Source organism: Neolamprologus brichardi, chromosome 22 (assembly GCF_056152115.1).
Source record: "Neolamprologus brichardi isolate AB-2024 chromosome 22, ASM5615211v1, whole genome shotgun sequence".
NCBI classification, from domain to species: domain Eukaryota; kingdom Metazoa; phylum Chordata; class Actinopteri; order Cichliformes; family Cichlidae; genus Neolamprologus; species Neolamprologus brichardi.
The window spans coordinates 22,819,298-22,846,246 of record NC_142124.1 but is presented as its reverse complement, the minus strand read 5'-3'; the positions used below and the strand labels follow the sequence as shown (position 1 = coordinate 22,846,246).

The window sequence follows — 26,949 nt, the reverse complement described above, 5'->3', positions numbered from 1 at the left end:
GTAGACTGGGTGGAAAGTAAAGGAAGCAATCTGTTAATGTTACCTAGATGGAAGTAGGCAGAACGGCTGAGATTATTGATGTGAGATTTATAGGAAAGTGAACTATCTACGATGACACCAAGGCTCTTAACCTGAGGAGAAGGGAAAACTGTGGAGTTATCGATGGTGAGTGAGAAATGGTTTGCCTTCAAAAGGTTGGATTTGGTGCCAATAAGGGCGATCGTGGCTCAAGAGTTGGGAGTTTGCCTTGTAATCGGAAGGTTGCCGGTTCGAGCCCCAGCTCGAACCGTTTCGGTCGTTGTGTCCTTGGGCAAGACACTTCACCTACCGCCTACTGGTGTTGGCCAAAAGGGCCATGGCGCGATATGGCAGCCTCGCTTCTGTCAGTCTGCCCCAGGGCAGCTGTGGCTACAACTGTAGCTTGCCTCCACCAGTGTGTGAATGGGTGGATGACTGGGTGTGTAAAGCGCTTTGGGGACCCTAGGGGGGACTAGTAAAAGCGCTATACAAATACAGGCCATTTACCATTTACCAATAAGGAGGATCTCAGTTTTATCCTCATTGAGCTTTAGAAAATTAGAGGTAAACCAGGATTTTAACTCAGATAGACATTCTGAAAGGGAGGAAGGTGGGAGGGAGGAATCAGGTTTGCAAGAGAGATATAACTGGGTGTCATCAGCAAAACAGTGAAACTGAAGATCAAATTTGCGGAAAATGGTACCTAGAGGGGGATGTATATTATGAAGAGAAGAGGGCCTAAAACTGAGCCTTGAGGTACACCAGAGGTGACGGGGAATAGACGAGAGCGGAATGATCTTAGTTGAATAAACTGGGAATGGTCGAGGAGATGATTGAAACCAGGTGAGGGGTGTGTCAGAGATGCCGAGAGAGGAAAGTCTGCTGTGAAGTACAGAGTGAGAAATGGTGTCGAAGGCTGAACTCAGATCTAAAAGGACGAGAATGGTGAGAAGACCAGAGTCAGCTCTGATTAGAAGATCGTTAGTGACTTTAAGTAAAGTTTCTGTACTGTGACATGAGTGAAAACCAGATTGAAATCTCTCGTAGATATTATTATTAACCAGGTGTAAATGAAGTTGAGCTGCAACCACTTTTTCGAGTATCTTAGAAATGAAGGGTAAATTTATGAACTTGAGTGACATTGGATTCTTAACCCGGGAGGGTTTAATATAATGCTGCCCCACCCTTTGCATCTATAATAACTGCAGCTCTACTAGGCAGGCTTTTCACAAGTTTTAGGAGTGTTAATGGGAATTTTTGACCATTCTTCCAAAAACACATTTGTGAGGTCACACACTGATGTTGGACGAAAAGGCCTGACTTACAGTGTCTGCTTTAATTCATCCCAAAGGTGTTCTGTCAGGTTGAGGTCAGGACTCTGTGCAGGACAGTCAAGTTCTCCATCCATCCATCCATCTTCATCCGCTTTATCCGGGGCCGGGTCGCGGGGGCAGCAGCCTAAGCAAAGAGGCCCAGACCTCCCTCTCCCCAGCCACCTCCTCCAGCTCATCCGGGGGAACACCAAGGCGTTCCCAGGCCAGCCAAGAGATATAATCTCTCCAGCGTGTCCTGGGTCTGCCCCGGGGCCTCCTCCCGGTGGGACATGCCTGGAACACCTCACCCAGTAGGCGCCCAGGGGGCATCCTTACCAGATGCCCAAACCACCTCAGCTGGCTCCTTTCGATGTGGAGCAGCAGCGGCTCTACTCTGAGCCCCTCCCGGATGGCCGAACTTCTCACCCTATCTCTAAGGGAGATGGCAGCCACCCTTCGGAGGAAGCTCATTTCCGCCGCTTGTATCCGCGATCTCGTCCTTTCGGTCACTACCCACAGCTCGTGGCCATAGGTGAGGGTAGGGACGTAGATCGACCGGTAAATTGAGAGCTTCGCTTTTACACTCAGCTCCCTCTTCACCACGACAGACCGGTGCAGCGTCTGCATTACTGCAGCTGCAGCCCCAATCCGTCTGTCGATCTCCGGCTCCCTTCTCCCATCACTCGCGAACAAGACCCCGAGATACTTGAACTCCTCCACTTGGGGCAGGACCTCATCCCCGACCCGGAGTGGGCACTCCACCCTTTTCCGGCTGAGAACCATGGCCTCAGATTTGGAGGTGCTGATCCTCATTCCCGCTGCTTCACACTCGGCTGCGAACCGCTCCAGTGCGAGCTGGAGGCCCTCACCCGATGAAGCCAACAGAACCACATCATCCGCAAAGATCAGAGATGAGATCCTGAGGCCACCAAAGCGAAAGCCCTCCGCCACTTGGCTGCGCCTAGAAATCCTGTCCATAAAAATTATGAACAGAACCGGTGACAAAGGGCAGCCCTGGCGGAGCCCATCACCCACCGGGAACGAGTTCCCAAGTTCTTCCACACCAAACTCCATCATCCATGTCTTTATGGTATTTGCTTTGTGCAGTGGTGTGCAGTCATGTTGTAACAGGAAGGGCCATCCCTCAACTGTTCCCACAAAGATGGGAACATGAAATTGTCCAAAGTGTCTTGGTATGATGAATTGTTAAGAGTTCCTTTCACTAGAACTAAAGGGCTGAGTCCAACTCCTGTAAAAAACCAAAACAAAAAACCTCCACCAGACTTTACACTTGGCAGACAGACAACCACCAAACCCAGACTTAACCAGTGTCAGTGTGCTTTACTCCTCTTGCGCTTCGTGATGTAAGGCATTGCAGCTGCTCGGCCATGGAATCCCATTCCATGAATCTCTCTACGTGCTATTCTTGAGCTCTAGCACTTGACTGTGCATAAAGTTGGTGACCTCTGAGCACCAAGCACCTCTGCATCCGCTGACCACGCTGGGTGATTTTATTTGGAATACTACTTCATACCTGAGTTGCTGTTGTTCCCAATCACTTCCACCTACAGTGTATTGTGGAATATTTAGTCGTGAGGAAATTTAATGACTGGACTTGTTGCACATCCTATGATGGTACTACACAGGAATTAGCTGAGCTCCTGAGAGGGACACATTCTTTCAAAATTGGAACACCTGAATTTAATGACTTGAATGGGTGAGTGACTATTACTATAGTCTATTTTTGTCATACATTTTTGTAATAAATAGATGGAACCATTTGACCTGGTAATGTGTGTCCACTACTTCAATTTAAATAACATGGAAACACTGACATTGTTTCCATGTTATTTAAACACATTATACAGTAAAAGAAAGCTTGTTTCTGTGACATAAGATTAAATAAATCACACTTGGCAATCGCATTAACCAAATACGATGGGATGATTAAGTGTTTCCTCTGTTTGTCCTGCAGTGAATTAGCAGACATTGTAGATTGCCAGTTATCATCCACATGTGTCATCTGCCAGTTAACAGTGGCTGCTGTCTCCATCCATTCACTTTTTAATGAGCGCTGCAGGGCTCAGCGTTATTGGACTGTTCAACTTTTATGTAGCAAGATGGAGACGAGAGCTTTGCACTGTGGGTTGTAGGCACCAAAGAACTGTGTAAAATTGTATATGTTTTTACTATTTGGGCAAAGTCCAAATGTACTTTACAGCTTTGTTTATAGATGTCATTTCAAATGTTTCATTTTTCAAAGCAAATCGCAGCGGTGAAAGAGTATGATGTACATTTATCAGCTAAATCTCTCACAAATAAACGTTATGAAGTATGGTTGTTGAAAGAAGCAGGCAAAGCCTGAAGATACCGCAGAGGGCAGAGGCTGATATTATTGCTGTTCTTTATGGCGTTGTTTTATGAACAATGGTAAAACTTTGAACAATAGGTTATCTTTCGCTCTGTGCACATTACAGATATCACAAACACCAAATCCAAGTTGACAAAGCAGCCAGTGCGAAATGAAATACAGAAGCATTCAAGACATTTTTGGGGGGGTTCTTGGTTTCTCTGATCTCCTTTTTATTATCTATCTATCTATCTATCTATCTATCTATCTATCTATCTATCTATCTATCTATCTATCTCGTGTTGTAATAAGATAATCATGTTGCAAGTTAAATATTGTGTTATGTATGGTATCATAGGAAACAGCAATATTTACATTGTAATGACAAGCTGAGAGATACTCATATCAAACAGTGATAACAGGAGACAAGAGACTAAGTAATATAAAGACCAGTTTATATTAGTCATCCAAGTTATCGTTATAGATTCCACAGTGCTTCTTAACCAAGTGTAACACATTTTATAAATGTCATTTACAACTTTACAATAGCCGTGCAGATAATGTTCATAGATTGATTGATTTACACAGCACTTATTAATCAATTAGTAAATAAGATTCATTATTATTCTATTGTTAAGCAGTAAAAAAAAAGTACAAAATAAACAAAAATGAATTTATCCTTTATTAATGATGGCTGTTATAAAGTGTCATCAAATTATCTTACATCAAATACACAACAAACGTTTTCATCGCTTCATCTTTTAGCCACAGCAGATCATCTACCTCCATCTCACCCTATGTCTAGCACACCAATGCTCTGCACGTCCTCCTTTTCTGCACCCATGAACATCCTCTGTGGTCTTCCTGTTTTCCTCCCGCCTTGCAGCTCCCTCTTCCACATCCTTGTTTGATATATCCACCGTCCCTCCTCCGTCCAAACTATTTCAGCCTCGCCTCTTTTAACTTTATCTCTAAACTGCTCAACCTGAGCTGTCTCTCTGATGTACTCACTTTCTATCCATCCTTAAAAGTAAGTTTTGTTATAACATTTCTAAAGTTTCATCATTTATTAGGGGTTGCGTAACTGGTTCTTAAACTGCATAAAGTGATGTGTTATTTCTTTTTTTTTTTTTTTTGTCTGTAGCCAAGCTCATACTCTGTCTCCTTCCTCTCACAGCTGAACAATCCTTATTAAAATATAGCCCGAGTACCTTTGTGAATAGTTCCGGTTCGTGGATTTCCTCACTCAGGAATTCACAGTCATTTGCGGTGAGTCTGAATATATGTCCCCAGGCGATTGCTAAAGCACCCCTCCAAAATGTCCACAAGCTGAAATCACCGAAAGCCTTCTTTGAGTGTCTTCCCAAAAATATACATTTTCTTGGATATTGTATATTTCTGTTTAACGGTGATGACATTCACTTCACAATCTGGTGGCAAGTACATGCCAGCATCATCAGAAATTAGCTGGGCGAACCATCATGGTTGTCATGGTAGCGATCACATTTGGGCCCTTCCAGTAGTACCACTTAATACTATTGTAGCGAACCACGCTGGAGGAGGCAGGGTAATATATGCCGTTCAGGTTGGACGGACCGCAAGCGTCAAACCACCATCCTGCAGAAGAGGAAGTGTGGCAAAAAGTTCAAGGTAAAAGTCAGAATTAATTGTATTCAAGCTCATGAAATGTAACACCCAAATGTACAGCTGTAAGTCAGCAGTAACTTTATACTGGCGCAGAAGGGAAATGAAATGCACTTCAGGACATTTACAAGGGAGTGGATATCTTTTTTTTTTTCTTTACAAGACGGGTTATGAGGCGAAACAGATTGAGATGATGTGGGTTGAGCGACAGCAGGTGACTGATGCAACGTTACCTCCTGACGCGAGCTGCGCACACTTGCAGGTGCAGCGGTCATTGTCTCTGTCCTTGGTGCTGAACTGGCTTCCAGCGTGGGAGAGGCTGCTGGTTCGTCCAGCTGTGCCACTGAAGCCCTCGGCATGAAGGCTAGTGAGGGGGAAAAAAATGAATATAGAAATTCAGCAAAAAAGCTCAGCTGCAGGCGCTCCTATTCATTATTTAAAGCCATGTTGGGCAACTTGTTGGCAGTCGCAAATGACAGTGAGTGGATACTGCCCCCAAACTGGCTGAAGCTCAGTATCTCTAAAGTAATCCAATCATGTTCTGCTAAACTGAACACGGCACAGTTGTGTTTACTAACCCGGCTTGTCTGTATTTCAATACCAACAGGATACCAACAGGATGAGGTTGACGAATTGGCTTCTTACTGTTCACTTTTCCTTTGTTGGACTTTGATTCTTCACAGCTTCTGGCAATATCTGACTTTACAATTTGGTTTTAGTAAACTGCTTCCTAAAGAGGGCACAATCCGATGTTCCTCTCTTTCACCATTCCTTCTTCTTGTTAAGAAACTCTGTAAGAGGGGGTGTATTTTTGGATGAAAGCCTGTCGAGCTCATCATTAAATTCAAATAAAATTTGCCAATTTATTATTTTACAAAGATAAAAAAAAGAAACAGATGAATAGAAATATGTAAAGTCATATACCACAATATAATATCATATCCTTTTTATCATATGTACAGTACGACTCCAGCATTCCTATTGTTACCCCATTGTTGTATCAACATCAGTATAAAAAGTAACCTAAAGAAGTTCTCATTATTTTTCTTCCATGCTGTGCTTTGTGAAGCAGCTGCGCCTGTAAGAAATTTCTATCCAACTTAAATTGATTCGCTCAATTATTTTCATACACCAGCCCAGCAATTGGGTGTCTGTGCGTTTCTGCGTCTGATTTCGCATCTGTGTGTGAGAGTGTGTGTGTGCGCGCACATCACGACTGCTTTAAAGAGAGCAGACAAGGTCAGTCTCGCTGTTTGGCATCTCCTCTGCCCTGTCATTTTGTCTAGTTAGTGCCACACTCTCCCCTGAGTTATGTGACCCCCCTCTCCTCCTCCCCTGTAGCCTGGGGCACGCTGTCTGTGAGGACTAAGTGAAGAATCCTCCTCTTGAATTTGTAAGTTCACCACAGGGCAGGACAACACATCGTGAGACGAAGGGGGGATGGAGGAGATAATGGTGCTGGTGCTGGGGGGCAGGAAAAAAGCTAGAACAGCACAGAGTTCATTAACAGAATTTCAATTAAATTTAATGACTTTTTTTTGTTCCCCAACAATACTCATCTTAAACTTTATATTGTGAGGTATAGTGGTGCAACAATACAGAGAGAACCCAACTGATCCGTGAGCAGAACCAGGTTAAGCCGTCTGTCACGACCAGTCAACATGTGGGGAAAGGTTCAGCCATGCATGAGGATGGGTTTTTTTCATGCTAATTCAGTGATGTGATGCAAATTAGGACCAATCAAATTAGTCAGAATGGCAACAGCAAGCTTACAGAATATCCTACTGGAAAGAGTGGCCTACAGAAGGTGTCAGCTCCTCCAGCACCCCCGAAAAACTTTTGCATTAGCCATGACTTCCAGATGTGTTTTATTTTTTCTCTTTTCCCTCAGCTATTATACCAATACCACAGACCACAGGCTAACCCTTTTCAAGGTGACTGTCTTTTATATTGTTGTTGTATGGCTTAATGACAGAGATACAGTTACGCTAAAAGAATGTCGACTACTTTCCCTGCTATAAGTGCAGCTATTCTTGGCTTCCTCGAAGGGAAAGGTGGTCTGTCATATCGATGATTAATGTATGAATCTTGTTACTGAGTTTTAGGTGAAGACCTTGATGCAGCTCTGGGGAGTGCACCGAATGCACCGAGGATGAGAACTGCTCTGGCTGACGAGCTGCATAGCACCACAGTTCCAGCTGGGGAGTTACAATAAAAAAAACAACCCAGCTTCTTCGGGGTGCTAGCTGAATCTGATGCACATTGAACTGTTTAGACAGAACGTGGTTATATGCACTCAGGTGCTTCAACTCACACAGTGTAGCCTACAGCTAAATGTTGAAAGGCTGCGTTTCATCATGCTAATTATGGGGATGAAACTCAGGCAAATGCAATTTTGCTGCCCTATTAGGCGTCTTGGAAGCATACCTCCACATGTGATTATGATTTGTCATCTCTCAGAGCATCAATCTCCATAAACGTTCCCCAAACAAGGCCAAATTCCTGTGAATTTCTATCTAATCTAACCTCACATTACATTTCTGTCTGTTTTAGAAGCTACATGGCTTCGGCATTCCCACACCTCACCCCACCGCGGCCCCCCCACACACACACATAATCTTGTTAGTGATTGCTGGGTTACCAAAGGGCTTTGTGTGAGTTGTCAGTTTCTGGCTGCGAGCAGGTATTGCTTAGTGTTCCTGTTATACTCTAGTGGATGTGGCTCCCTTTGGGGATTTTCAGGGGGAAACAGCAGGTGCATTGATGGGAAAAGAAAAATAGAGGCAAACTAAAAGTGCCCGCTTGCCCTCCACTTAGCTCATCATTTTGAATGACATTCTTTTAAAACAAAAACAGTCCAATTGCTGCCTCCACTTCAGCGGTCGCAGATTAAAAAAAACAGAAAAATGAAAACATAGAGACGAATTTTAACCGTTGATAACAGCTTCTAATCCGAGAGTCCCGTGCCCGCATCAAAGGTGACAGCTGAAGAGGTGTCACTGTACCGCCATTATAGTGTTCACAACAGACAGCTCTTAATATAGCACTTACACTGACTTCTGAAATAAAACACCTTCATTAAGATCCGATTCATGTCATGTTTCTGAGAAAGTGGGAAAAAGAAATAATTAAATTTTCGATCAGAGTGTGGGTGTTTTAAGTGGGCATGTTGTCAAGTCTTGCCCAATCATGTACTAATTACCAAGTCATTCAATAAGACAAGAAAAGCATTGCTGCAAGCTAGAGCAACACAAGTTACATGCTTTTTGGTTACCTGTAGTTTTTGTCCTCTCCGTCTATGTAGAAGTGGTCATAATGCGAATAGGCTTCATTCCCCTCTCTGTCTCTTAGCTGGACATGCAGACTGTAATCCTGGGAGCTGGTCAGCTCGTGGATGATATCATTCCCCAGCCAGTGTTCCCCAGACGACTCTCCAAAACCCTGGATTAGACACAAAGAAAAAGACACAATAGAAAAAAGAAAAAATCCTAACAAGGGGGGATGCTTTTATCAGCAGCCTGCCAAGTATGTTCAGAGTTAATATGAAAATGGACCTCAATTTAAGAAGTGAAACATATCATTCTGATGGGCTAAGACTGAATAAAGGAAGTGAAATACTCAACTCCCAAAGCTAAAGACCGGTCAGCTGACATGTTAATTTACTTCAAAATCCCAAAGCACAAAATCTCCACAAGCAAATGTAAAAGACAAATTAAAATAACAGTTGGCTTTGTGAGTTTGTAGGCTGTTTGTTTGAACTTTAGACCTGGACAATAACAATATTTTTATTAATATTGATAAACAGCAATAAATTATACAAAACCTTCACACACAAACACACTCCACTGCCTAAAATATAACACTGGTTGGTAGTTCGATCCCTGGCTGCTTCCCAGTCTACATGCCAAATGATACTTGATACTAAACCCTGACTTTCTCCTGATGTGTTCATTATGGGAGTGTGTCGATATAGATAAAAAGGCACAGGTGAGCGTGTGTGTGTCTGTGTGTGTGAATGAGACAGGTATAAAGTGCTTTAAGTGCTCGAGTACAGTTGGAAAGCGATATATAAGAATCAGCCCTGCTCTCTATAGCATTAACAATTTAGCATTAGCTAACTGCACTTCATTTCCCAGCACTGTACAATGTAGAAGTTGTGCAACAGTTAGCAATGGCAAAAAGTGAATAATAGCTGGAATTCATAAATAATGCAGACTGATATCAGCTACCTCACACTGAGATCTCTGTGCATTTATAGGCTTAGCAGCCATTTCTTCTCTCGTTATTTTACTGGTGTAATGCGAAAGACCCAGCCGGTCAGGCACGAAGAACAAGAAAACCATCATACAAAAAGTCAGTAAGACAGCACATTAACCACTTAAACAAAAAAATACAAACAAACTCGGTCTACACTGACCCAAACTGATATAAACAGACATGAATCAAGAAAACAGGCCAGAAAACTGACTCGGCTTAAACACACAGTGGGAAAAAATCCTAACAATTAAATAGTTAGCTTAATAGCCACTGACATAACTACTGACATAATCATTGTTAAAGGTGAAGAGAAGCACCTACCACAACCAGAAACAGCTGCAGGTCTTCTCTGCATGGCCACTAACGTGTAGCTAAGAGTCAGTCAAAGCAAACAAATAGAGTTTCTAGTGGACCCTGTGTCCCTTAAAACCACCAAATATCTGTTTGTGCTGGAACTCACTATCCTTAGCAGAGTTTCCTGAAAAATTAAAACAGAGGAAACTCACAGCGTACTCATTAAAGTCCTTTGGCATGGGCTAGAAGACCTGTGAGGATACAGAGTGACAGTGAAGATTCGGGTAGTACTACCAAAATCAAGTGACCTCCAGAAACATCAAGGCGACATTACTCATTACTCATTCCTCATTCCTCATTACAAACGTTACTTTTAAATCTGTTGGTTACAATAATTTTAGTATTCACTGTACTGTATAAACTATAGTCAGTTATTTCACTTTTCTAAATAACAATTGCCTTTTCCTTAAATCCTCAGTGGCACAATTAAGCCCAAGGAAAGCAAAGAAGAGGATGCCCCAAGCAGATATGGAGGCAATCTTTCATGGATAAACCGAAAGCTGCCGACCCAATTGCCAAAATAACTTTCAGAGAGCAAAGGATGTGATGTGAAGACAAACTGTCCACATCCTATATTCCATAAGGAGTAAAGAGGATTAAACAAAAAGTAAGGAAATAGTGAGCGATAGTGCTAAGAAGAAATAATACAAATAATAGACTGTAACTGAGCACAAACTGCTAAATATGAGGGAATGAAATGGCTTGCAGAAAAGCCCAGTTTTGTCAGATACCATCTGTGTGTCACCATGAGAAAACACCGGGCGTGGGTCTGTCGTGCTACATCTGCCATGCGATTCTGAGCCATCTCCTGTTGGGCTTCAGCCCAAAATGGGAGCACTTCAGAAGTGAGGCATTTGGTCTGCACAGGTAATTTCTTTTTTATTCACCACTGTTCAATGTTCAATGCAGTTCCTGTGTCTGACTTGCTGCCCCCCTCGTGTGCTCTTTGCAAAAAAACCCCAAACAAATACACAGCTCGGTGCGACTCGGCCAGGTCCATTGAATTCCCAGGGTCAGCGCTCGGCACATCCCGTCCTTTCGTGACGCATCGGTCTCACTTTTGTGGTCCTACATTACTGACTGGGTTATGCTACACGACTGGCTTTAAAAAAAAACAAAAAGATCCCCACATCATTAGTGAAAATGTTTGTGGGGGTTTGTTCTCAGCATGTAAAATTGTTTGATTTACACAAAGGAGCAGCATAGAAGCATAATAGCATTTTTGACGGTGCTGAGACGTCTCTCCTTGTTTATGTCTTAAATATAAGTTACCTTGTCTCCCTGTCAAACTTGCTTTTTGCTGTGTTTTTTTTTTTTTTTTTTCAAATAAAGAGCTGTGGAACATTTATTATCTTTCCAGCAGGTCTGGGTGCAAAATTCGATGAACTCTGAGACAACCTCTTTGAGAATACTGTGTGTGGACCAGGGCAAGTGAAGCCTTATGGTTCATACGTTATCTGGCATCTACAGGGGCCCCTGTCCTCCCACGCCACAGCTGGAGCCAAATATTTATCATCCACTTGTAAAAATATTGTCCTTCAAAGAGTTTTTAAGGCTTTTTTTGTTCCACTCTTTCTCCCACTCTCTCTGTTTGCAGTCACACTCCGCTATGCATTTAATTTCCAAACCGAGCAATGACAATTGATTTCTTGGCATAGGTGAAAGACAAATTGCTCCTCCATTCAGTCAAAAATCCCAAGTTTGTTATGTCTGTAAAAGCTTTACAAGCACTGGCTTTTTTTTGTTGTGCAACACTTTGTAAATGGAATCAGAAAAAAAGGAATTATTTAAATTCCAAGCAAAATGAAAGCCAAAGGTGCTAAAACATGCTCGATTCCTAGCCAAAGCGCTGGAGCAACTTCGCAGTCTCTCAAGCACAATTGTATGGTATCCAGCTTGTTTTAGGGTGGTCTTTGCATGTGGAAATTCGGTTTCTTTCATCAACTCACTTATATCCCTGCACAGGAAGGCTTTGGGGAATCTGAGGATGGATGCAAATAATAGTGCTGCGTGACACGTGAGTGTGTGTGTGTTTGTGCATTTTTGTTTATGTGGATGTGTGGGAGTATGGCTGGGACAGGGAGTGAGAGCAGGTGCAATAACATGGGGGGGCTGTGGAGAACATAAGGGCGGCCAAATACAACAAGCGCGGGTCACCCGGGATCACAGGCGAGCTGCTTTCCCTCACCTCTCTGTGTCAAAGCACCCGTGGAAAGTTATTGAAACCTCCTGTCCAGTCCTGCAACACTGATACCATAAGACCTGAGCTTAAAAGTGGCCCTGCCATCTGGCTGGGGAACCCACCGTTTTGTAATCCCTCCACCCACGATGGAAGTCGACGGAACCGTTTCTTCTATGCTGAATCACCGTCCAACCCCCGCCTCTGGTCTTCATATCACAAAACACCTGCAAATAGAAAACAGCTATAACAAGCTAATATTCCCTAGGGGTGAGTGTCTACAAGAAGTACATTTGAAGTGCTGTGCAAAAGCTGTTCCATAGTCTTTAAAGAAGACCTGTTCTTGGTAGTCCAAGAACTACCACATTAAGTCCCCTTCAAGTTTGTGCGTGCGTCAATACATTTTTATCCAACTAAAGAAGCATCGGGGGCGATCGTGGCTCAAGAGTTGGGAGTTCGCCTTGTAATCGGAAGGTTGCCGGTTCGAGCCCTAGCTTGGACAGTCTCGGTCGTTGTGTCCTTGGGCAAGACACTTCACAACATCGAGCATTTGCCACAGTGATTGTTCTCTATTCAGAAGAGGCAAAACATTCATTTGGACTCCTGCTTCAAGCCACCTGGTGAATGCCGATCCTGTATTCCCCACCAGCTGCTGTGAGAGCTCTCTGGCTTTTTATCAGCTAACTGCTTGGCTTTGTTAACCAGCTTGTCACTGATTGTTGGTTGGCATTAAGTTGGTGCAGAGCAGATCCATTGGAGATGTTTTTTTTTTTCAAATGGCAGTAAGACTGAATGAAAAGAAAGAAGTCTGATGCTGTAAATTCGAAACAGAGTCTAAAATGCAGGTAGTCCTGCAGCAGATTTACTTTGCAAATGCGTATTTAATTTAATGACATACAAAAGTATTTATTTTATATTCAAAAATGAAAAAAAAAGTTCTAAAACATCTTAATAGTCTATGAAGTATCAGTACTATATTGATACAAATGATGAACATATGTCAGACATTGAGTATTCCCTATGTTTCCCATTTTAAACCATCTGAGACTGACGTCTAATCTTTCCTGAGTCTACGTATCCTTAAAGAGGGATTAATCTGAAAATGTCACTTCTTAAGGAACCAAAGCTGTCTACACTAAGTGAAGAATAGACATGAAGAAATAAAACACACCACGGCCTCTCTGTTATTTAAAGCATGCCTCTGAAACCTCGGGAACTCTGCGTCTAAGGTTGTCACAATGATACGACCCAGGTGGGAAAGAAAAAATTTCACCTCACCATGTTCTCTTATCCCTTGTGTAGCAGCTGAGGAGGAGGCTTCTGCGTTTCTGGTTACACAGTCTGCTTTCTTTCTTGCTTGGCCGCAGGTTTTTCCATGGATGTTTGGACAAACTAATACGAATTCATTTTACTTGTTTGTCTCGTGACAGATCTTGAAATCTAAACTTGTCCAGGGACTTACTTTAGATATCTGAGGTATTTAATTGGACCTCTTCCAGCCTCCTTAAGGTGTGCTAAATGAATTTCTCCCATGGGTGGTAAGATTAGATACTTCAGTGATTCATTTTAATTGAACGCTTGTACTCACTATACCTCAAAGCAGTGTTGGACTAGTGAATATCTATAAAACGTTGTCTCCTCAAATTATAAATGTTGTCAGCGACAGTTGTGTTTCAGAAACAATCTTACACTCTGGAATGTGGATACAACCAATAGTTGCTTGAATGTCTTCAACCAACCAAACCTTGCCGATCTGTCATGAACCATCCTCTACAGATTTTCAATTCAATTCAGTTTTATTTATATAGCACCAAATTACAACAAGAGTGGCCACAATGTGCTGTATATCATAACAACTCAGAAAGCCTCAGCAATCAGGGAACTCTCTTTGAGCAAGCACTTGGTGACCGTGGGAAGAAAAAAAAACTCCCTTTTAACAGGAAGAAAGTTCCAAAAGAACCAGGCTCAGGGAGGGGCAGATCAGTTGAGGGAGAACCGGTCACGGCATATGAGCATCCACAATGCAGGTTAATTTTTTTTAGTAAGAAATTAAAGTGTTCAGATGGTTCTGAGAATTTCATTTACCCTGAAATACACAGCAGACCAGCAGTGTTATGTGATTATACTCTGGCACATTAGGCCAATGTTCTGACCTTAAAGGCATCACACTGAATACAAAAACAGGGTCTTGAAATACAATTCTCAATTTAAGTCATTTCCCAAATGTGGTTGTTACTCTGATTTAGACCAGATTCATATTTAATACTCCAAATAGACTTGTTATTGGCCAAAAAAGGCATGCCAGGGCCAAATCCATTACAATAAAGCACTGGAAGCTCAAGGGTCATTAGGATTTTCAAGAAAAAAAATAATAATGACTTTATGGTCAATGTGATAAAGGGACTTTCTACGAATGGAGTTCTCAAAAACATACAGAAAAGAGACACAAAAAAGGAACAAAAGAAGAAAAAAACAGACCCTTAACTATGTGGTTTTGTAATCATTATCATCATTCACAGAGCCTAATGGATGGCCCGCTAAATCTGCCTCATATATCCAGTTTATGCATTAAACATGTATTCTTGTATTCCTTTTGTCTGTAGTCCGGTAGAGAAAGCTGGCTTTCGTCTTTGAAAATAGGGCAATTTCTATGTGCCCAACTTTTATGCAGCCACCCAGCTTGCCAGCCACATTGCAACTTGAATTAGATGGCGTAGATTGAAAGCAGCAATGATTTCACGAGTACTAACTTGTATCAGTGGAAATGTACACTGGCCCCAGTTGGCAGGAAACACATGGCACCAGTGCCTAACACCTGGCTGCCTTGCCCACAGGAAATAAAGAGGAAGAACAGAGGGTGGGGGAGGGGGGCAGAGGCAGTAGGAGTTGGTGCCAACAGCTAACTAGACTGAAAATAATGAATAAAACAACACTGCTTCAGCCTGTCTTTTTTGCCCTGTAAGGCTTTGAGAGTTAAGATCCCCAGAATGCTAGATGTGACTCAGAATATGAATAGCCTGCTGGTGGATGTCATGGTTGACTTACCAAGGGCTAGTTACTTGAGATCAGTAGAAGTACCTCTTAGGCTTTTCTGACTTTGCATTCTGCAGTGCACTCTCGCTCACCATAAAGCCTGCAGGGCATAATGCTCCTGTTGCTTATTATTTTAGCTCTCTGTAACACAGCATGACATCTCCATCACCTCTGCACCAAATCCCTAGAATATTACCATGACATCAGACTAGTTTTGTTTTTTTTCTCCCTGTATTTATTGCGGCTCAAAATAATGACTCTGGGTTGGGGGAAAAACACTGTAAAATTAATCCAAGTTAAAATAACTCTAGTGTTAAATTGTGTGAGACACACAGACCAAAAGAAAGTTTCATGTCAGAGTCGGTTAGGTGATATTTGCAAGAAAAGGCCAGTGGCCTTTAAAGTCTTACTACCTTGACAGTCTGTGTGGAGTTGTGGAGACGTATGCTATATATTCCACTTTCTTTCACTCCAGATCGCAGGATCTCTGCACAGTCCCTGAAACTAAGCGGCTCCTCCTTGGGCATATTGGAGATTTCTGAAGAAACATGCAAACATGTGTTTACAGATGGCAACCTTACGGGTTTTGCACACAAATCCCAACCCCATATGTGAGTTCTCTCGCAGCTTTACACTCTGCTGTAAGCCTTTTGTGTCTGCAGTGTAAGCATGTACATATATAGCATGTCTCAGATGTTAATTACAAGCTGCCTTTGGCTATATTTGTTTAGAAATTGATATTTATAGTGCCATTTGCACAGTAAACTTACTAAGGCTTACCATTGCAGTGATTGGCCACAGCGAGCAGCTGCTGCACAGTATCTGTGAGCATGGCCTGCTGTCTCTGTAGTAAGGTGCTGTTAAGAGAAGAGCTGCCCAGTTCGTGCTGAAGCTGACTGACCAGTTGGCTCTGCCTCTCGAGAAGCTCTTGAAGCTGCTGCTTCTCGCTCTGCAGACCTTTTAGCTCCCTCCCGTACCGACCCTCCAAGGCTAAGAGCCTTTGTTCCAGAAAACTGTTAAAGCAAAGAAAGAGAAAGAATAAATTTTTCTACTTTATAGAGCATTCTTGAAAAGAGAGGAAAAAAATAAATAAAAAATACATCTGAAGCAGCACTAACGCCATTGTTAAATGCATATTGTTTGGAGGATGAAGATTAAAGCGTGTGTGTGTTTTGGGGGGTGCAGAATCCATCCATTCAGCATTTACCTTTCACAGTAGAGACTGCACAAACTTGCACATTTATAGAAGGATGACTAATAGACATCAGCTCCACAGTCTCATTGGGCTAACATCATATAAACACCTGTACCACAGCAGCACTCACAGATGGCCTGCATGCTAAGCTGCTCGATCATAGCAATGAGGCAACAACCTGATTGCGCGCGTGTGTGTGTGTGTGTGTGTGTGTGTGTGTGCGTGCGTGTGCGCGCCACACAAGTGGCACACCCCCACGTCCAAACGAGCACCATAAATCCCTGCAGCTTGATCTTTATGGCTTTGACTAATGAGTCTGCAGCAGTTATTTATTGAAACAATCCAGCCACCTAGATTGAACAAGCTACTTCTGAGCTCTGTGAACACGCAGATGGATCTTCAATCTCCCACTTTAGGCAGCAGCTCAGTATGTGGCCGGGAAAGAAAGCTGGATCAATCGAAACCACTTTTTTTTTCTTTTCACTCACTTCCATTTTATTTTTTTGCTTTGTGGGAAAACACTCGATGAGAAATTGTTCTCCATTATGGGCGCTTTGCTTCAATCACAGTGAAAAGCATGGCATAAAGGCAGCACAGCAACATTTCAATGATTGTGTAAATTGACGGAACATTTCTTGCGCGACCTGGGCAATTATACTGTTCTGGTTATGATATTCTGCTATTTACTATTATTATTCTAAAATATACACTGGTATTAGTCTTGCTGCAGTGTGCTGTACTTCCTGCCAATACTAGTTCACATGTAATGCCTATGAAAACAAACATGCCTCTCTGCCCCTTCTTAGCTTGGCAGCAGTTCAAAAACTGGCCCCATGCCCTTAAGGCTCAGCAGCAGTAGCCTCCTCCAACCAGTGGAGCCCTTATTTCCCTTTCATTCCACAGCTGCCTCTCCGCAAATCTGCTATTACATTTCTAATTTCATGCACCCTGTCATGGAGTTTACCCTTGTCAAGACGGATTCATTTATCTACACGTCCGATCCGCGTCACCGTCTTGAAAGATGAGGGCTGAAGGGCAGAACGGGGGGTCGAGCGGGGCCAGATGTGTAACAGGTGCTAGAACGCTGGAGGACTGTGTTCTCTGTTGGTCACACTTGGTAGAGATGGATGGAATGATAAACAAGCGGATAGAAAGAAAGAAAGAAAACTGGCTCCCTTTCAATCCACCCAGAGCCCAGCCCTTAACCTCCTGGCCTTTACTTGACCCTGTGTTCCTAGAGAGAAGAAAGGGAAACCCCTCCTAACTGCACTGCCCATTTACTAGCAAACACACACAAACACACACGCTTATACAATGCGCATTATGTCTAATTGCCCTCTAGTTCACAATTGATGAGCTCATTCAACATATTTCTTTGCAGTTGCAGTATGGGAAGGGCCAGTTTATGCATGTGCATATACAGTGCATTAATCTCTGCGGGGCTTTTATAGTCTCCCTTTTAAAATACCCATGAAGTGGCCTTTTCCTGAGAAAGCATTCTTTTTCAAAGGAGTATTTGCTTTTTTATGTTTCATCTTATTTCATTAGCAAAGGAAAAACTGATGAGGAAAATAGCACGAACCAAGTCTTACAGACAGATTTTTAAAAAAATCAAAGAAAAACACATTATTGTACGTACAGTTCTAGGGAGGGTTTTACTGATGTAGCATTTTCAAGTGCTCTAAAATGTGCTCAAATGTCTTTTGAGAAGTATGTGTGTGTATGTGTTCTCACCTGTTTTTATCACTGAGGCGAGAGATCTCTTGAGTCTGCAGAAGTATATGTTTCTCCAGCCGGTTAGTGAAGAGTGAGTACTCAAGTAGCTGAATCTCCAGGCGGCTTGTCTGGTTTAACACCTATAGATTGATAAAAAAATAATAAGCAAGGAAAAAAAAATCTATCACACATTAAAGAAGATTGAATGAGAACGGTGAGAGATGTGGAGTGGAAAAATAAAGGGCGCTCGCCGGGAATTCATAAAAAGGACCCTTGGGGATAAACTGTCCATCACAAAGCTCGTGAAATTGCCTTCTTTGATCTTATAATCAAAACTTAAGCAAGGATGATCTCATGTGCACCTGTGACATGTTTTGAAGTCGCGGTTAAAACAAAAACTTGAACAAAGCTGCTCGGATTATTTGCACAGGTTGCAAATTTTATATCAGCTTTGATAAGAGAGAAAGAAAGCAACGGGACCAAAAACAGCCTGGTCTGTAATAACAAAATCTGTGGCATAATTGAAGACACATCTGTGTTGTGCTACCAAGCTTTGTGTTTTAATTGGCTTGTTGTCAGACGCAAAGCTCGACTCACTGTGTCAATCAAGAGCCTGCAGGACCAAATACCAGCTGTTTTAGAGCACTTCCCGCCACCTTTGGGCATGGCTTCTCAGCAGGTTACATCTGATTTACATTTAATTAGCTGTTCACCGAGCGTTTCCCAAGTGACATCATTTGTTTTTGCACGGGCGTGGCCCCCGCAGTTTTTCATTTGGACTGGCTGCAAATAGGTTCGCTCTGGTCGTTGCTGATAGGCTTACCTGGGTCTCAACATCTGTCAGTTTACGAGTCTGCTCTGCTGATTGGCTGAGGAGGTTGGTTCCCATCTCGAGCATGGCAGCTGTCTGGGTGTGTACCGCAGTTCTCTTTATTTCCTCCACCCCGGAGCGCACGTTCTCATTGATGAAGTTCTCCAGCTGTGGAGAGAACAGGCTGATAATTTTCTCATTCTGTGTTGGTAATAATCAGATTTTATCCATGCGCTGCATATGAAGGATGGAGGTGGCCACCATGAAGTCACCCATTAGTTTGTGGAAATTGTGAAGCCTCAGTATTAGCATTTTAATTTTATGGAGTCAGAACCACCACATTTAGACCAGAGGGAGTCGAGTGCTAAGTTGTGAGCAAAATGATTGAAAACGGCAGAGGTGAAGACTCTCAGACAGTAGTTGACTACCAGCTACAGCTGCCTTTGTTGGCAGCTGTGCCCAGTAAATAGCATAGGAAGCTGTGTGTATGGCACATCGGTCAAGAAGAAAGAAGAAGAAAGACTTTAAACGTGGGGACGGGAAGGAACTGAGGAGAGTTCAGAGGGACCTAAGAGTGAAGCTGAGGAAATGCAAGGATTCCTACAGGAGGAAGCTGGAGGTTAAAGTTGAGCAAAATGAGAAGAATGAAAAACAAATTACTGGTTTTAAGGTGACAGACAGACAACCAGTGAGCAACCTGGAGAGGGCAAATGAGGTAAACCTTTTTACCTCATTCGCAGGTTTAGTTCACAGCCCTCCACACACACTCACTACCTTTACTGATTTTTTTCCTTTCTCCTCTTCTTCCCCTTCCTCCCCCTAATTAACTAAGACTCCTGCCTCCTCCTGGTGCTTGCCTTGTGTCTGTGATCCTGACGCCATTTATGACGCCATTTTGAAGAAGGAGTAGATATCAAACATCCTGTCTGGTTCCTGCACCAGAGAAGTCAACACTCTCAGAGATTAAAGACTATCGAGCAGTTGCCCTCCTATTATATGCAACAGAAGTTCTGGAGAGACTAGTTTTGGTCCTACTGAAAATGCATGGAATAACTTCTCTTGGCCTTCCACAGTTACATACAGAACAAATCTAAATACAATCATCCACATACTGCAGAGGGTTTACTCCCATCTAAATAGTAAGAAGGATCACATCCCTTGATTTCTCAAGTGCATTTCATTCTATTCATCCACTGCTACAGATGGAGAGGCTCCAGGAAATATCAATGAACATGTCCACCATCTCATGGCTTACTGACTACCTGCCAGGCAGGACACAGTAACAGAGATTGGGCTCCGTCTGATTTGGTGGTGTGCAGCACTGGTGCCTCATAGGGTGCTGTCTCCATTCCTGTTCATCTTGTACACTTCAGACTTTCAGTACAACTCTAAGTCATTAAGTGATGAGCAGGAGGAGGAGTGCAGGACACTAGTGGATGACTTTGTTGAGAGATTTGGAAGAAATCTTTCACTTCTTTGTGTTATTAAGAGTAGAGAGATAATGATCGACCGCATAAGGAAATAGATAGCTGCATGGCCCTGGGGCAGGATCTGTGTTCAGATGAGCACTGTATTTACTGCCAGGCTGTAAAAGGTTATTTTAGTGGCTAAAGTTGAGCATTTAAACACAAACGTCTATGAGGGCTTACTGATTTACTTGAGGCTGGCCTCAAATGGCCACTAGGGGAACTGCAGTTTTTTGACAATTCATTTTTCAGCCCCAACGGATTGCTGCTTGATTTTAGCAGGCAATGTGCTCTATGTATTCACTAAGACATTGATGCAGTATGAAAGACTGAACCTTGAAGTCGTGTGCCCTTTTTTTCTTTACCTCAATCTTTTCAGACACTGTGATGGAGTCACAGAATGTAGTATCCCTGGGGCATTTGCAGTGTATTTCCACTCATCTATCCATCCATCTACAGGTTTACCTCAGGCCAATCACCTAACATTCATAAAATGATGGAATATATAGGCATTTCAGTGGGTATGCAGAAAGAGAAGCGAAAGCATATACTGGGAGTTTGACATCAAGATATTCATGAGCAGGACTTCGGGGATAGTCACCTAAACTCTGTAATCAATCACAAGCACCGAGAAAGAAGCATTGGCTAAAACCCATCATATGTTACAACGGGAGTAAAAATAGGATGACATCCATCTTGTTCCAATAAATAGATTTTCTTATTAATGTGGTCTGTTTGAGAAAACGGCATCAGGAAGTCCAATTTCACTTTTTCTACTGTGAATGATACAGTTTTGTTTGACGTTTAACGGGCAATGGCCTGTGCCTTTTGCAATAAAGCAGAGTAGAATATCGAACTCGAGAACATTAATATTTATGATTTTTCCGGGGAGAAAAGATCAGACTGTACTCATTAAACCACACAAGTGGAAAATTAAGTCTCTAAGGAGAAAGCACTCAAAATTATCCAGCTAATGAATGGCTATCCACAAAAATCGAAGGGAATTCAAACCAGACAATTGTTTGTTTGGTGGTTTATTTGTTTGCTTGTTTGTTTCTTTGCCTAAACATTTTTGTGGAGGAATGGGGTCATTATAATTCATTTTCTTTCTATTAAGATTAAAAAATACTAATTCAAGTGGGATAATAGAGATGAATCTGCACTCAAACTGTTTGCTTGCTAGTAATCTTTCTCTTTGTCTCTTGAACTTTCCCATTCTTTTAAAGTGTCTCCCTTCAATCTTTCTCTGTAAATCCTTCCCTCATATTTTACTACTTTAGGACAACTGAGACAGCAGGGGGAAAAAAAGAAAGAAGGAAAATCCCTTCATAATGAAGGTTATGAAGAGATTACCAAGCGGATTAAAGCAGACTCCAAAGAAGAACCAAAGATCCCTGCATCGTAATCAGCCTTATGCATTCAGGGCTGCTATCGGCCTGCCTGTCCAAAGTGTTCCTATTACATCCTTTCTTCCAGAGCTCAATTCAGAAGTCTTGATGTACTCCATCCCCCTTCTGCCAAACACATTAATTGCTGCTCTGTCGCTCGCTGCACTATGCAGCCAGATAAATTGCTTTTGGGATGTAACATAATTCTGTTTTATTGTGTATACGAAAGAGAGAAGGGAAATCTGTGCTGAGAAAATCATAGGCCCTCTCTGATATCTTAATTACTGAGCAAATGGACGCATTTGTTCTTGGTTACGATTGCAGAAGGGAGGGGAAACATGTGCGCACGTCGTTTTGGCAAATGACGATGATAGACGAAGGCACAACAGGATGGGTACCACTGCGATAATGGAAATAGTGATTTGACGGCCATATCAGTGCAAAAGCAGAAATCTAGAAATCTATTTTCAACCTAAAAAAGTAAACAGAAACTTCTGTGTGAAACTTTTGTGACTTGCTCTTTAATCATAGAGATTTTTTTCTGCCACCACCTCTATGCAATGGAAGAGACAGAGAGTGTGTTTAAGCTGTGCAGTGTACAAAAACTCTAGATGCATTTTCACACCTGTTTTCACAGCAGCAACGTCTGTTAAAAGATTTGCCCCTGGTTGACACCATGTTCTATAGGTTGAACGGGGCAACGACAAATAATATAAATCAATGTGGCTGCTGATTTTGTTTTTCACCTGGGGTAGGCAGTAAATTATTTCACCACTTTGTCAGGAAAAAAGCAGAAACATCCACTTGATGAATCCAGACTTTTTGATTTTTCATCATGTTATTCACATCTTAGTAGTTAATAGATGGACTGGCAGCAATGTTGAACAGTATTAGTTCAACCGTGGTCCCAGCAGATCTGTTTATCTCCAGATGTGGGACAACTCCAAGCCACTTTGCAACCCACCTCTACATCAGCTCCACCCTTCATCCTGTGTTCGGCTTAACCTGTGGTGTACCTGTTGTCACTGATATCTGCATTATTATCTCCTGCAGGGTGATGCTCATCTCTCCATCTTATGCTCGTATGTATGTTTTTCTAATGATGGGTCTGGTACCAAGAACAGAAGCATGCTACCAGATGTTAGCTAATGCAACATTTTTTTAGGGATAAGTATATTTTTAGAAAGTCCAAAAATGCATCCCAGTAACTTCGGAGATACCCTGAATTTTCCTTTAACACCATGACAACACTAACCTTTGTAGTTTTGACTGCAATGTCTGGATCTATTACTGGATAAATCGGACAGCTGGGGTCCTGACATTACAATTTAGCTCAAAGCACCAACACAGCCAGTAGCATGAGGGCAGAATTTTATTCTTGTCTCGGTGTCCATTTATTTATTGCTGTGAGGACTGCCAAGACACCCACAGACTGTGGTAAAGAAAAAGAAAAACTCAACTAAACAAAACTGCAGCATAAGTGAAACTGTGTCTTTGTAATTGAGATGAGCACTTAAGATTTAATAATTCAGCAGTCAGAATCAGACCACTTACGAAGGAAAAATGTGTGTAAGTCTATGAAAGTTAATGGAGCCCAATCGAATGATGTAAGTAATGTGGTAGACATACTTTGGTTTAATGAAATATTGAGCAACCAAAATATCAGGTCACCAGTGGTCTGCTAGCTACCTTGATCTGTGCAATATTTCTGCATTAGCATAATAACCACAGCCTCTGAAACACACTAAGAAAAGCAGCCAAGCCCTCAGGGCAGCAGAGGGCAAAAGGGACACGATGGGGGTGATGTTGGGGGTTGTTCCAAAAGAAAACAAACACCAGTTTCTCCTTGGAAACACCAGGAGGAATCTGGAGCATTAATACAGTCCTGTTGGACTTCACTCAGAGTTTACTCTGTGGAACATGGTGGATTAGTGTGTGTGTGTGTGTGTGTGTAGGTGTGTGTGTGTGTGTGTGTGTGTGTGTGTGTGTGTGTGTGTGTGCTCCTAAAGCTGTATGCGTGGGTGTGTGTTTTCTTTCATAGGGTTTTGGTAGAAAGCTCACAGTAAGGGTCGTAGCATCCCAGGGGAGCTTTGAGGGAGATCGTAGGTTTCACAGAAACACCGACACACACTCATACATGTGCCTGAAGCTCTTCCAGATCCATACCACCACGTTCCTCCAAAACCTGCAGACTGCAGATAGGCTTAATGAGCCTCACAAGGTGATGAAAAAGCTTTGCCATCTGGGGTCAAAGTTCAGCGTACCCTTGTGCAATTGAAAAGAAAGGTCTCTCTAGAGTAATGCTGTGTTTTTGTTGAAATCCCAGCTACAGTTTGATCATTTATGCATCAGTTTAGTCTGCTGGGGGTTACTTGTTGAAATGTTGGATTGTTTAGTTTCATTCCAGACGTTATGTGGAGGATGTTGGCAACGGAGCGCGATGTGTGTCAGCAGAGGCTTTTCTGTACATGTTGTGGGATTGTTTTACTGCTTTTTGTTTATAGCCGCTTATATCACATCTCTGGTGGAGAAAGTGGAAAGTTAGAGTCCAAGATGAGTCCAAGATGAGAGCAGCATGTGAAGATTTAAATTCTACAGTTCAGCTCGAGCTTTGTAAACTGCAGGCAGGAATAATATACGATACGCGTGAGGACAAAGTGTTTTTTTTCTTTCCATTTCCATTTTTCCATATTTCAAACACACACGTATATATTTATAATATGACCCCACGAGATGCTTCCTATGGAAGGCGTGACTCCAGTTTATAGATGGAGTATCACGCAGAGCGAATACACAGGGGTATATCAGTGTGTGCTTTTATGTGTGTGTTTCGATTCCACTTCAGGTGAACGTGAGCAGGATGGGAGAAGGTTTTGAGAGCTCATGATCGATGAGACACATTCATCACATCAGAGGTGCGGATAGAAATGACAAAGTTGGATGGAAAAGAATTATCAGGAGGGAAAGGAAAGAATTAAAAATGAGTGTATATGGTGGGAAGGGTGAAGTGACAGGAACGGAGGAAACATTTTGGCATTCACAAAACCACATTTTCATATCCTCAGATATGTATTTGCACTCAGTCGGCCAGTCTAAACACCCAACACAAATTCTTATAATCAAACTGAGGATTAACGCATACCATAAACATACTGGCGGAGATGGAGACGAGAATAGACAGATGGGTGGAGAGGGGTGACCTGTCAGTCACTCACTCAGTCAGTCTGTGCAAAACAATGGCCCAACACTGATTCCCTGCCCAGATAACCTTAGGAATGGAAACTCCACTGTGAAGCCATTTTACATTACATCATTTCATTTTACTCAGTCATAATCTGAGTCAACCGGAGCTACAAAGGCTAACAATCCAATGAGGACAAATGCCAAAATGTGTCCAACACCGTCTTACTGAGAAAAGATGATACTGTTTTTATGTACATTGGGTTTGGTACAGAGAACATTTGAGTTGACTTTTGCTCATAAATCCACTAAAACATGAGTCAAGAGTAGAAGTTTTGTATACTTGTTGCCCGTGGGGGCGAAAACACTCATTTAGAAGGTTTAACCATGTGAGACATATTTGGCATGATATTATAAAACTTTTTTTATCAATTCTTCTTCCACTTGCACGCAACAGGGAGTTCTGACATCCCAGTGGTCTTAAATTCAGACACACACTCATACACTAGGTATTGTCATGAAGCCAGATATCCATACAGCAAGCATCCAGGAAATCCCAGCTAAGCAGTGAACTTATCAATAATGAGGGCTTGTCAACAGATGTTATCGGATGGAGCACTCTGTGGACATCCGGTGCTTCTACAGCATTTAGTTTGAAGATCTGCGAGCTGAAAGCGACATTACAAAAAAAGACAAGAAGAACATGGTGTGGCAGGAGGAAGTGGTCGGCTTAGTCAACAGTTCAGAAACCTTACCTTCTGCAGCCACTGAGTGTTATTCTCCATGGCACTCTCCAGACTCTGCAGCTTCCTCTCTTGCCAGGAAGGCCTCTCCTTTTGGGCCTTGCTCTGCTTGGTTTGGCTTGTATCGGGCTCAGCCTCAGGTGGGGAGTCCCTCTGCAGGATATTTGTGACCTGGAAGTCCTTTAAGGGATGGCAGTGTTCCACCTCAGGGAGGATGAAAGTGTAGCTGCAGGGGCCGTGCTGCACACGGTGCTGCTGGCGCTCTGAGGCAATCGCGATGGCCAGCACATAGGCCAGGTAGGTGAAGGTCAGAGCCAGCAGGCGGCCCATGTCAGGGTCAAGAGAGGTAAAGGGATGGGAGAAGAGAGACGGAAGAAGGTTCCAGCACACCTGGGAGAATGGGCAAGGGAGTTAGGTCAATTTCCCCTTTTGCTCTTTCTATATTTTTCTGTCCCTGAATGCTCTGCCTCTGTCTTCTTCCTGTGTTCTCAGTCCAACTCCTGCTGCTCCAGCCTCTGTTTTATCACTTTCACTTGTCCTCTTTTGGCTGATCCTCCACTTTGCTGCTGCATCCAGAAGTCTTTCTCCAGTCCAGTTCGTAGTCCAGATGTTCTTTGTGAGGGGTGGATACAAAAACACACACACACAGGAAAAAAGGCAATTGTTTCCTATTGTAACTCCAACACCCGGCCAGCCAGCACATGCAGCTCAGCCCAGGAAGCCAACAGCAGACTTCCCTCCCACCGTTTATCTCTCTTTTGAAAAGTTGCTTTCCTCAATGCCGTCTACTCAAGCTCCTGGAGTCCATACATTGGTCTGGATGAGAGAGGGGAGAGGAGTGAAGAGAGGCCTGCTTCAGGATGTTGGCTGAAGCGGTAAAGCTCTTAAAGCGGTAAAGAGAGAGAGAGAGCCGTGTACCTCACCACACACACCTCTTGAGCACATAATCAGTCAACCACCCTTCCCTCTTTTACTTTCTCCCTCCCTCTTGCGCTACTCCTGTTTGCAGGGGGGGTTAGAAGAGGAAGCTGCAAAAATTACACACAGCTCACCACAAGAGCCAAAAACTAGAAACTCTCTTTGAAAACGTTTTGCTCCTTCCCATTCTCTCTTTCCTTCTCTCCACTTCCTGTGTCTTTTTAATTTAAAACCGTTTTACTGGCATGTCAATTATTATTTGGTAAAGAACATGTTTACCTGAAACTATACAAAAAAACTGACTATGTCAAATTCTTATCTTTTGATTAGGAATCATGTTTGTTATGTTGCAGTACTGATTAATACTAGTTTGGTGTTTTCAAA

At 42.7% G+C, this 26,949-nt stretch overlaps 1 protein-coding gene across 1 annotated transcript; it reads right to left on the bottom strand.

Moving 5' to 3' along the window:
• Nucleotides 1-4,155: 4,155 nt before the first annotated feature.
• Nucleotides 4,156-26,551, bottom strand: angpt2b (angiopoietin 2b). Its single transcript, XM_006795168.3, has 9 exons — nt 25,660-26,551; nt 18,883-19,038; nt 18,078-18,199; nt 15,929-16,161; nt 15,562-15,686; nt 12,241-12,342; nt 8,600-8,766; nt 5,559-5,689; nt 4,156-5,298 (listed from the first exon to the last, which is right to left on the bottom strand). Exons 1-9 carry the CDS (start codon nt 25,975-25,977, stop codon nt 5,138-5,140), a joined length of 1,515 nt encoding a protein of 504 aa, XP_006795231.2. The 5' UTR covers nt 25,978-26,551; the 3' UTR covers nt 4,156-5,137.
• Between the last annotated feature and the right edge of the window lie 398 nt (nt 26,552-26,949).

Coding starts and splice junctions, on each gene's coding strand:
- angpt2b (XM_006795168.3), bottom strand. CDS start 25,977: ATGGGCCGCCTGCTGGCTCTGACCTTCACCTACCTGGCCTATGTGCTG. Junction 15,687..15,928: donor TGTGGCCAATCACTGCAATG/GTAAGCCTTAGT, acceptor ATGTTTCTTCAG/AAATCTCCAATATGCCCAAG. Junction 5,690..8,599: donor GGAGAGGACAAAAACTACAG/GTAACCAAAAAG, acceptor CCCCCTCACTAG/CCTTCATGCCGAGGGCTTCA.